Raw genomic sequence first — 11,882 nt, 5'->3', positions numbered from 1 at the left:
TTCGTCGAAATCGGCAAATCGATTCTCGAAGTAAAGAATAAGACGAGCGAGCGCCGGTTAAGAGGAAACCCTAGTTTAAGCAGTTAGATGGTAACTATAGAAGCACGATGGCCTAGCCAAGCCTTTAACGGGCCCATCCAATTAGAGTAACAAGTCGAGTAGCAACAGAAATGTCACTGCTCGATAAAAACTTGATCCCAAAACGAATAACAAAACCGGAAAGATTACGAAAAGAACTGACCTCGAACATTGATCGGCGGAGTATGAAAGATGTTTCACTTTTCGATCGAAACCTTTATTATCTCAACAGCCTAACTGCAGATCGCGATGGTTCGCATCACTCCAACATGCAGGAACAATAAGAAAATCAAAACGAAGAACCCGATAAGAATACGATGAATCGCCTGGTCGAGTCGTCGGAGAATCGATCGTCCATCGATCTCTCATGTCGGCGTCGTCGAAATCGGCAAATCGCTTCTCGAAGGAAAAAATAAGACGAGCGAGCCCCAACTTAAGGAAAACAAACCTTGAACCCGCAGGGCGCAGCTAGATGGTTTATATAGAAGCACGAGGGCGCAATGGGCCTTTCAAGGGCCAGACTTTAACCGGCCCCGTCACAGACCATTGTGGATAAATAGATTCATTCAACAAATAAAACACCTCCCCTAAAATACGTATCTTGAGCCCAACAAGAATCCAAATTACTGTTAGAGTACTCAATTTGCTTTGCCTTTTTTTCACATAATTTGCTCTTTTATTGTTAAGAGCTCCACCAAAATGACATGAGCAAAAGGCCAAATCCTAGCAAATGGTTACGTGAGAGTATATAGCTAAATAAGGTCGTAAGCTGAAAAAGTATGAAGAGGACACTTTGCTCAATCTAAAAAATAAAAGAGTTCTTCTTTCACTGTCCTTTTTCTCAATATACTTATATTATATATGTTATTTTATATATACACGTACATTTAAAAGAACAAGTGAAGAAAGTTGGTAAGAAGAAATTGATATTGGAAAATGAAACAACTTTTTTTCTACGAAAAATGGGAAAGGGAGAGTTCACCTGTTGCTTAACATATTGAAAACGAAGCAATGTTAAACATGGTAGTACCAGTTAACAATGATCTTTATGTTTTTTTTTTTTGCTGTGTTCAGTTTAAGAGAAAAAGATAGGAAAGCTAGGCAGTGTAAACTGTAAAGAAAGGAGAGGAAAGCAAGTGTAATAACAATCCATTTGCATTTGTACGGTTTCCTCATTGGATTGCACGAATTTTTTGTGGCCACTATCATCGTCTTCACTTGCCACTATTATCGTCCTCTCCTTCATGTTGGTCATCACGGTAATAACTAAATACTTGTTCAGTGTTTCCTTTTCATGGAAATGGAGATGTTCTTGTTGTCTCTTTTTCATCTTTCTGCCATAATACGCTCAGACATACAGAAACTCATATCTTTTAATCATCACAAGCAGAATTTGTTTTTCGTAAGAATTAACTTTCGTCGTTTTGCTGGAAAAACTCAAATTTTACACATTTGATCATGCAAGGAGGCAGTGTTAATTGTTACTCGTTAAAAAATGAAAGTATGCATTCTTTGTTACTCTTCCATGCATGGAGCAGGGAACAGAAGACTGATCGTGGGCAGCAAATGGGAAAGCAGAGCGACTGCAAACTCCAGAACAGTCTCTACAGCTTCAAGAATACCTGCCACAACAAGATCAAAACTCTTCCTTATTAGCACTCCCTGAAAAAAAAAATTCATTAAGACAAGTCAATCAATATCCAAGAAGATTAAAATTTCCGTTACATTTACATACCTCGGTTACTATCATCATCTAATAGAAGAACTGATTATTATCTCTTATGGTATATGTCCTAAATGCCAAGACAAAGGCCCTACACAGCTGAAACGGACATTTAAAAGAGTTACCAACCCTAGCGTGAACATTTGCATCCACAAAAGTCTAAAATTCGACGAAGGCCAACTAAGAAGTCATGTTTTTCCGCCCTAGGACAACGATCTCGATTGATACCTTTCAACGGCAACAATCGAAACCCTAGCCATACCAAAGCCATCAAGAGTTTAAACGATCAAGACGTACAGGCCCAGAAATAGGTGCGAAATTAAGGATTCAAAGGAAGCGACGTACCAGACGGAAGAAGGCAGGAAGGCGAGCGAAGAGCAGAACGGGGGCGGCGGATCCGTCAGACGAGCAAGCGCAAAGGGTTTCGCAGCGTCGAGGGTTCCAGAAGAGCGGTGATCCAGTGGCACCTGCGGTCCGCACCGGTTCATATATCGTCACCGTTATTAAACCTGACCCGAACCGGGTCCGGACCACCGTCGTTTATACGCAGTCTTGGGCCGCTATTTGGGCTTGTTAATAGTTGGGCTTCCATGTTAATCCATAATATTAACGGACTAATAAAACCCGTGTACCAACTTTATTCTTTTTCACCCCTAAAAATTTCAGGTATCAAAATTTACTCGATACTAAACAAAATTTACATTTTTTTTCGAAAATAAAATCAAATTGAGATATCTTTAAAACTTGAAGGGCCAAATGGAATAGGTGAATTAGAAGGGCCACAATAAAAAATGGTAAAATTTGAAAAGCACTCTCAGGAAATTCACATTTATTTCGAGAATAATAAATTTTACAGGAAATTCCTGGAACGGAGAAACCATTTGATCTTAATAATAAAATATCGCCTTCGATAATTCAAAGCTCTTATCGCTAATGTTACATATTTGCTTAGGAAGGTACACCGGCCGGAGACTGCAGTGGCTCCTCCACCTGTGGCAGTGACTCCCAATCCACCTCCTTCAGCATCTTAAACCTCTCGTCTAGGGTTATGAAACCAGCTTGTGGACTGATTGCTCCACAGGTACCTGCTTTATGTATCAGAATTATGCTTCCTCCCATGTCGGGGCCGTGTAGTTTTCCGGTGAGCAAAACCCGAATAGGCATAAAGAGAGATTTCCCCTGTTAGAAGAGAAAAAACCAACGGTAGAAGATCCAGCGAAAGGATCAAATAAATGCACAAAAATGATCAGACCATATTACATGACCAGGAAAAGCACGGGGGCAGAAATAGCAAAATCCGTATAAGTTAGGACCTGACCTTGCGTTTCGAAGACTTGCCAAAGCTTTTCACCCATTTCTGCCAACCAGCATGGCCTTCCTCCAGCGCTTGATTGAGCTCTCCACTTTCATAAGCAGATATCAAGCTAGCAGCCACCTCTGAGAGCTTATCTTGAACGACAGGTTTGCATTCATCACTGTAAATTTCATGAGATTCATGCTTTGAGAATACGATATTCAGAAAAAATAATCCCTAAAACTGAAACAGTGAGGACAAGATACTTTAATGGGGATGGAAATGAATGCGACAGGCCAACTTACATCTAAGTCAGATGAAGGTACCGAGGGATTTTACTGATAGCTAACTCTATGAGTCCGATGCATGCTTCTACTAATCTAAAGAAATAAACGATACTGGAAGATAACACATTACCTGACTAAAGTCGAATGCAGTGGATAAGACAACAAGTTTTGTAGAGCCTTTTCTGCATCAGACACTAAATCAATCGCATCCTTTAGCAGCTCTGTTGCGCCCTGTAGAGTGAGATTTGCTGCTAGAGTCACCCAGCTCTCAGTTAAAATCATTCTTTCTTTATAAGGAAAGTGCATTTGGCGGTCCTCAACAAGAATAATAATAGCAAACATATGATCAAAATTAAACCTTTAGTCTTTACCTGATATTTTGCAGATAAGATGACACATCGCTTCAGTTGATCATAAAAATAAATTTAATTTAGTTTGACATTTCCAAATTGCATACTTCCAGAGAGACTAATAAATGTGAGGAGATACTTTATGGATCACCTCTTCCTCAATAAATTAAGGCATCCAGTATAAGTCACATGCTCTTAGTCCTGCCACTTACAATATACTCATGTATTGGGGGGAAAACATTGAAATAATTTAATATCCTTGTCCAAATATAATGGTCCAACCTTTGTTGAACTCCAATTTCCAGTCCATCAGTTATCACAAATGCAGTATAATTTCGAGAATGGTAGTATATACGGTCACAAGCAAAACCCAGGTCCACAGCAAGCAACAGTTTGCCAAATAGTACTTAACCAGCACCATGAATCATACACGTCCGGATATTCTAATAGGATGAGAAATGCAGACAGCTAGTATCCTTAAATAAATGCTGAATGTGTAAAATAGCATAACATATGATCTATAATCTAACTAAAAACTCATATCTTTGCACTAAATGACAAAATGCAACCACCTTAACAAATGCACCATCAGATTCTAGGAGAATCCCTGTGGACTTCCACCGATCTCCGAAAATTGAGATCAATTCTTCTGGAGGAAGAGCTCTTAAATGCTGCCCATTCATCCACCTAATTGAGTAAGAACCATTTTAGAAAAGTAACGAAAAATTGAAATAATATTTGTTGTTACATGCAAAAAATTATACCATCATCAAATCTAAACCATATCAGTCTCACAAGAGAGCAATTATAAACACAAAAGCTATGTTTCTTGTAACAAAAGCATCAAATATTCAGAGGTTTAACACAATAAATACAAACAAGAAATAATAGCTATATCCAATCCAGAAATACAGCTTCAGCAAACTTTGTGTACAGCAAAAACAAGTTCAAATTAATACAAATCTGAGAAAGATCTGACATTTTGCATGAAATTGTCATTCAAAAGGAAGATAAAACCATGAGAATACTTCAACTTTTATTACCTAAACTTTGTTCCATCAAAGATTGCGCCACTTTTATTAACGCGGTTAATGGAGAATTTCTCAACTGCAAAATTACGAGAATTCGTAAGTTAACAAGCCACCACAGACCAATTCTTAATCCAAGCACAACATGTGTCAACAAAAAGAAAGCGATAACCTACCAAGCTGATCAATGGTGAAGAATTCATTTTCTGTCCCATCGCCCCAACCTAATAGTGCCAAGTAGTTCACCATTGCCTGGGGCAAATAACCCATCTCTCTAAACTGTAAAAGGAAAACATTATATATAAATTGACATCATGTAAGCTTCTCTATACTGAAATTAACAGGTAAGAGCTTGATACCTGCCCTACAGACGTTGCACCATGACGTTTTGATAGTTTACTTCTATCTGGGGCTAGAATTAAAGAGACGTGTGCAAAAGAAGGCATTGGAAATCCAAGTGCCTGCAATAGATAATGATGCCTAAGTGGATTTTTAATCAATTGTTGAGAGAATGTCAAAAGGGAGCATAAAACTTACTTTGTATATAAGTGCTTGTCGCAAGGTGTTTGGTAAATGTTCCTCAGCTCTGGTGTATAACAAAATAAGGGAAGAGGTTTCATAAGAAAAATTCTTTACACAGTTGAAATTTTGAGGAAGTTTGTTCAAGGAATCACCTTATGACATGTGAGATACGCATAGTAGCATCATCAACAGTGACACAGAAATTGTATACAGGCTGTCCGTTACTCCTCATAATCACAAAGTCACCAAGTGTATCCAGGTTCCAACTGACCTTCATAATACTATCACATCAATTAACAGTCACCATACAAACAAAAATAAAGAGCATTGGAGGTCTATACGATGCGTCAGACGAAAAGTAATCTGAAAAAATCATCATTGCAATGCGCAAGTCAATATAGAGCTTACTTCACCACGGATAAGATCTGTGATCTTCAGGATTCCGTCTTTTGGTACACGGAAGCGGTATGTGTATGGTGTACCTTTTGCCAGCTCCTCCTGAACTTCCTTGTCTGAAGCTGTGCCCCACTTTCCTGTGTATACTGGTGGCAGTTGCAACCTTTTTGCAGTTTCCTTCATTTGTTCAAGTTCCTGCAACAACGTCATTCCTAATCAGGTCAAAAGTGACTTTCCAAACAAAATTTGGCAGAATTTTTAAGAGTGACACAACTCAGGACCACATATTCTAATTTCCACATCTAGCTTCTATTCCGGCAAAATAATCATGATGCATCAACTAATTATTCAGATAAAGCTCCAAATTATGGTAAAGATGACAAGATAGACATAGAAGAATTTTATTTCCAAATTATAGAATATGTTTCCTTTACAACTACCACATTATTTATGTCAAGAAATTTCTTCACTTGTGATTTTATTAGTTCATTATTTCTTTATACAAATTCCAATCAAATTAAATGTAAACAAGATCAACCTTGTAAGTTCTGAAAGATATTGAGTCAAACTAATCAACTAGCTTAGTATAGATAAGCCAGCTGGAAATTAGGAAATATGAGTATACAAATGCATGTAATGTTAAGATGCCTAAAAGACGAACAATTGCTTCTAGTGGTAAGCAAGCTACATATGGGCTTTCTGCCAAAGGTCAGGATTCAAATCAGGTATAATGGTACTACTAGGAGGGGTTTAAACCTGTTGCTCCCACCTGTAAATGGGAATTGTCTCACATCCAATGTGGTGTAGGAGCACCTCGTGGTCAAAGACAGAAAAAAATGTTTAAAAGTTGTTTTTAAAAAAAGTTTAACCACAATTAGTCCCAACTACATACTGGTTGGAACTAAACATTCTTGTAGAAGGCAATAACACATCACACCTATTAAAAGAAGCATCACAAAATATAATTGGTGATGCAGCCACTGATAATAATACCCAGGATTGGTTCCAATTGTAGCTTCTAATGACCCTCATAATTTCAACCTTAATATTTACAAGTGTTGACATTGTGAACAAACATCATGAAGCTGTCAGATATCAGATAAATCATAAAGACGATAAATCACATGATTTACAAATGTCCTAACTACCACTCTAACCCATTGTCATTATGCTACTGGTCTAAAAGATTCTGTGCACCCAAGTCTCCAGCCAATGAAAACATAGGGTGAAACTTGTAATTACGTGGGATCCCTTCAAATCAATCAGACTCCACTTAGAAATACTATCAAATTAGGCCAAGTAAGGTAAGGAAAAATCTCTCCTTTGTCTCTTTTTGTCTCGAATTTTGTATTGTGGGCACATTCCACTCTCCTCTTTCTTCCCAGACTCTCAAGGATCTTCTCAGCTATCCTTCTTCCTTCTAAATGCTTAGAAGAACCTTCCCAAAACATTTGACACTCTTTATGAAATCAGTCAGATTGCCATGAATCAGAGTAGTATTGGCAAAGGTCAATCCAACTTTTACCAAGAAATTAGTCACCTCATAAACATTGATGGAGAAATTTAAAGAGCTAGAGATCTGAAAGATTTTCTTAGAAATGAATTGTGTTCCACTATAAAATAGATATGATTGATTGGGCTTTAATCAAATTGACAGTGGCAAATAATGAAATCAGTTGAAATTTAGTCAAATTAGGTTAAATTTGGAAAACTCTACCAATCTAGCCTACTTTCTGCCTATCTCAACTTGAATCCTAGCTGATGTGCATGGGAGGGGGGGGGGGGGTGTGAATCCTCATTGCTCTTATTTGAACATATTAGCCACATCAACACTTAAGATTTGTCTCACAATCTACTAGCTAAAGGATTCAACACCTTTTCCATCTCTTTCTCTAAGCTAATGGCAATTGAGAGAGAATACAATATCCCCTTGCTCACAATGGCCTCATAACATCATATATATACAAACTCGATTAGATGTGATTAAGATCCCAGCGAAACTGTATATCACAGAATTTCTGATATATTGTTATTATTTATCACTTCTATGTCAGCAAATATAATTTATTATCTATAAATAATCTAATAGTATTTAATATTTTGAATTTTTTATATTAATAATTTGTACTATTAACACAAACTTTATTAATACTAATTTGATACTATTTATATGAATTTTTAATATTGATTATTTGTATTCTGTAATTAGGTTATTAACAATGCAATATTTAGCGAATATAATATATAATAAATCTTTATTATGATTGATCATTGAAGATGCCTTCTTCCAAGCTGAAAGAACTTGGAAGTTGCTGCTAAGGTCCTAGTCCTAATTTCAAATCTGTCTTTACCTAAAGGTAGCATGCTCCCATATACACATATTTATATATTAAATAATAGGGGTCATGACCTTCTCCTTTCCTAAAAATATTACACTGAAATATCATTTCTTATGTTCTATCCTCGCGTATGAAATTATTTAACTATTCTCTTTTCTAAAACTTTTCATGATGATTCCAATTTCACCAATCCTATGGTTTTGATATAGATAATACTTGGATTTTTTTACCATTCAATACTGACACCAATACCGATTTTAACAATCATGTATGAAACCATTAAATAGGACACCAAATCTTTCTAGAAAAATTACCTTGTCAACAAACTATAATCTAATCAAGCAATTAACTCCCAATCAAATATTTGTAACCTAATGGTCATGATGCTTTAGAAACTTATTTTAATGTAGAAACAAAATCATCAATAAAATTGCAATTGCCTATCAGTTGTAGCCTTCTTCATGCTGAGAGGGGGTTTCCATTCTGAAGATAATTATAGTTTCCCCAAATCTTTTATTAGGTCATCTTATATCATATTATATATACATATATATAGCTAATTAGAGAAATAAACAAACTAGTAAAAAACTATGACAAAGAAAAAAACACAAAACAACAGATGAGCAGTTTGCATGACATATCACTGTGATGAATGAACACTTCAGAACAAATAAAAAATAGAAAAACAAAGGGAACAAAAAATACAAATTCAAGTTGTTCCGCATGATATTCAAGTATATTGATCATTTCTGTTCTCTTAGAAAGCAGAGAAACAAATGACTTTCTAGCTTTAATGCACAAGAAACAAGCAAATGCATGTGATAAAGAAAGTGCAGCATTTGTCAAACAAATAGTTTTATTTAAGAGATTATCCAGTAGCAGTTTATTCAGATATGGTGTCTGAGTCAATGTAGTTATTTTGCTTCTTTCAAAGTAACTATGTCATTTTTAAAAGCATTCTGTATATGCAGCGATTTAACCAGCAAATAGTGTGAGCAGAATAGACCATTTGTTACCATTTGGTAACTACCTCATTAGAACAGAAACACCTATAAACAGTGCCAGATTCCAACAACTTCGCAGCATATTCTTTGTACATGGAGTTCCGTTCTGATTGTCGATAAGGACCATATTCTCCACCCACACCAGGACCTGCAAGATTATGAAATGTTAAGTGACATCTAAAGCAACAGAAAGAAATTTATGAATGTGCAGCATCCCAACAATAGCACAGAGATGACAAGTTATTGAAGTTTTACTAAATTTTTATTTAGTGTTGGTTACTGCAAAGAACCATCTTTTAATTGGAAAAGATTGAATAATATGTAATGAGAATATGAAATTCTGAGATTTTTATTTGCATATCACATGAAAAGAACGATTTGAACCTATCACATTAGCACACAAATATGAAAAATACTTAAGGAAATGCTTTGCAGCAAGTATTGGTGAATTTGGTCATTAAGTAATCATGAGTTGCCTCAATTAGGTTGATGAAAAGATTAAAAATAAATCTGTGTCATCCAGACAGTTTAGCAAAATAGCACCATAGCAGTAACGTGAGCAAGGAAGATTTGTGACATGGTTTGCACTGCATTAACATGAATAGATTCCTTTTTTACCATGCTATGATCGATTTAAAAATTGAGGAAAGGTGAATATGAAAATAAGGTGAAATATAATGAACAGAAAGTCACTTCAGTCAATAAAAGGGCACAGAAACTATCAGCACCTTCATCCCAATCAAGACCAAGCCAAGATAAATCATTCAACATCGCTTCTTCTGATTTCCTGGTAGATCTTTCTAAATCAGTGTCCTCAATTCGCAGAACAAACTTGCCACCTTGAGACCTGTAAAGGATTTGATCAAGCAATGTCGTAGGGAACCAAAATATGATAAATTCTAAATACTTTGATGATCAACAGAGTACAGCTGCAATAGAAACCATTTTTGCATTGCTCTAAAAATGGACATGGTATTATAATCATACAAAAATTCAATATTGACATAGCCTACGAATCCATTTCACCAGATAAAATTTTATCTGGACTTCTTTCTGACACCTTCTTAGATTTTTTACATAGCTCGTGAACAGTTCATCATTGAACACGAATAGCTCAACAAACTTCCAGCTGCTCATGGTCAAAAGCACAGTGAAGTAGCTGCAGCATGCATATTAAAAATCCCATCTTTGAAACGATAATGTAACTTGTATTTACCATCAAGACCAAAGGAAACAAAAAGATTCCAAATTTCATATTATAGTAAGCATATGGAGCATCCGAGCCCTAAATTCGCACTTTACAAGAAATCATATCATTTTAAGCATTTCATATCTTTTAACTATTTTGATGAATAATTTTAACACTGAACAACGCATTGAAAAAGTGTTTAACCCAAAATCAGGAGTTAGCGAGAACAACTTGGACAGAAAGGGTCAGGGAAGTAACCTGGCAAACAAGTAGTTAAAGAGCGCCGTCCTTGCTCCTCCGACGTGCAAGTTCCCCGTAGGAGACGGAGCGAAACGGACGCGCACCTCGCCCCCGGAGGGGCCGGTAACGGCGGAAGCTGAGACGGAGAGATTCCTCCGCCGTATTGAAAGGCTGGTCTTCGAGGCGAGTCCCGGAAGGAACAAGGGAGGACGGAGTTCCGTAAGAACCATAATCCGAACCCACGTCGACCCCATGGCCAAACTCGCCATTTTTCAAGATCGCCGTCACGGTGACGCCGATCCTTCTGCGGGAGTGGATTTGCTGCCGCAGTACGCAGAGGAAGACGCTATTATCCCTTACTTCTCATTCATCTGCCAGGCATGGCCCGGCGAAATCTACCGATGGATTAAGAATGGACGGTGAAGATTACTTGTTGACCACCATACCATGGCGCTCGCCTCCCGCCCGGTCCCGCCCGGCCCGTCGAAGTTACCTGTCCTTGGCAACCTCCACCAACTTCGCGGCGGCCTCCCCCACCGTGTCCTGCGCGATCTCGCCGGCGTCCACGGCCCCCTCATGCTCCTCCGCCTTGGCCAGGTCGACTTCGCCGTCGTATCCTCTCGAGATGCCGCCCTGCAGGTCACCAAGAGCCACGACCTCAACTTCGCACACCGCCCCCAGCTCCTGGCGCCTTCCATCATCTGCTACGGCTGCTCCGACATCGGCTTCTCCTCCTACGGCGACTACTGGCGCCAGATGCGCAGGATCTGGACATGGCGGTGGAACTCGCATTGGCTCAGCTGCTGTTCCACTTCGACTGGGAGCTCCCAGGAGGAGGAGAGGTGAATACGGCGGCGGACAAACTGGACATGGCGGAGGCATTCGGGGCGAGCGTGGTGAGGAAGGACTGATGTTATTGATCAGCTCGTGGTCGATCAGCTTATCGACCACCACATCGTGGTCGACCAGCTCCTACTGCAGTTTCGTAAAAAATTTTAATATTAAAATAAAAATTAATTTAATAAATTAAAAATTAATTTAATATATCAATGGAGCCCACCATATTCGTTAAAACGCATTCACGACTCTGAACCCGTTAAAAGTTTTTAACGTGCCGCAACGCAGTTGCCGTTCATCCAAGATGTTATAACGCCTTTTGAACACCTTTTAACACGACGTTGCAAATGCTCTGACATACCTTTTTTTAACCTACTTAAAATTTTGTTAATGTACGTTTGTTCATTATTTATTATTCATTATTATTCTACATAAATTAATTAACATAAACTTTAAAAAAAGCATGTCTTACTTTTGTTATCTTTAAAATAATGTTAAATTATTTGCTAAAGGCACAAAGGCCTTACCTGAGAATTTGATTTCAGCCAAAAATGATTGTACTAAATCAAAAGTTCCTTGGCCAAGGTTTTGAGTC

General features: G+C 37.8%; 2 protein-coding genes and 1 long non-coding RNA gene across 4 annotated transcripts; 1 reads left to right on the top strand and 2 right to left on the bottom strand.

Moving 5' to 3' along the window:
* Positions 1-1,449: 1,449 nt before the first annotated feature.
* Positions 1,450-2,257, bottom strand: LOC141846493 (uncharacterized). Of its 2 annotated transcripts, XR_012603340.1 has the most exons (3): positions 2,147-2,257; positions 1,814-1,900; positions 1,450-1,700 (listed from the first exon to the last, which is right to left on the bottom strand). It is a non-coding gene; the product is annotated as an uncharacterized LOC141846493 (long non-coding RNA). The 2 variants fall into 2 exon arrangements; XR_012603341.1 differs by lacking the exon at positions 1,814-1,900.
* Positions 2,258-2,601: 344 nt separating this feature from the next.
* LOC141843055 (glutamate--tRNA ligase, chloroplastic/mitochondrial) lies at positions 2,602-10,782 on the bottom strand. Its single transcript, XM_074731078.1, has 13 exons — positions 10,469-10,782; positions 9,750-9,868; positions 9,048-9,169; positions 5,691-5,873; positions 5,435-5,553; positions 5,298-5,346; positions 5,120-5,221; positions 4,937-5,039; positions 4,776-4,839; positions 4,305-4,419; positions 3,513-3,613; positions 3,120-3,276; positions 2,602-2,980 (listed from the first exon to the last, which is right to left on the bottom strand). Exons 1-13 carry the CDS (start codon positions 10,717-10,719, stop codon positions 2,750-2,752), a joined length of 1,716 nt encoding a protein of 571 aa, XP_074587179.1. The 5' UTR covers positions 10,720-10,782; the 3' UTR covers positions 2,602-2,749.
* A 115-nt stretch (positions 10,783-10,897) lies between these two features.
* LOC141826251 (cytochrome P450 71D7-like) lies at positions 10,898-11,296 on the top strand. The gene has a single exon (XM_074713499.1). The coding sequence runs from the start codon at positions 10,898-10,900 to the stop codon at positions 11,294-11,296; it is 399 nt and encodes a 132-aa protein (XP_074569600.1).
* The last annotated feature ends 586 nt before the right edge of the window (positions 11,297-11,882 follow it).

The sequence above is a fragment of the Curcuma longa genome, chromosome 1, assembly GCF_044706935.1.
Source record: "Curcuma longa cultivar G26 ecotype Majalengka, Jawa Barat chromosome 1, ITB_CL_G26_1.1, whole genome shotgun sequence".
Lineage (NCBI taxonomy): Eukaryota > Viridiplantae > Streptophyta > Magnoliopsida > Zingiberales > Zingiberaceae > Curcuma > Curcuma longa.
This window is presented reverse-complemented; position numbering and strand designations above follow the sequence as displayed.

Bases quoted from the DNA above. Each gene is read 5' to 3' on its own strand.
- LOC141843055 (XM_074731078.1), bottom strand. From the start codon at position 10,719: ATGGCGAGTTTGGCCATGGGGTCGACGTGGGTTCGGATTATGGTTCTT. The intron at 9,869-10,468 runs GTTACTTCCCTG...AATCCTTTACAG, and splicing joins TTTAACTACTTGTTTGCCAG to GTCTCAAGGTGGCAAGTTTG. The intron at 5,040-5,119 runs GTATCAAGCTCT...TTCCTTTTACAG, and splicing joins GTGCAACGTCTGTAGGGCAG to TTTAGAGAGATGGGTTATTT.
- LOC141826251 (XM_074713499.1), top strand. From the start codon at position 10,898: ATGGCGCTCGCCTCCCGCCCGGTCCCGCCCGGCCCGTCGAAGTTACCT.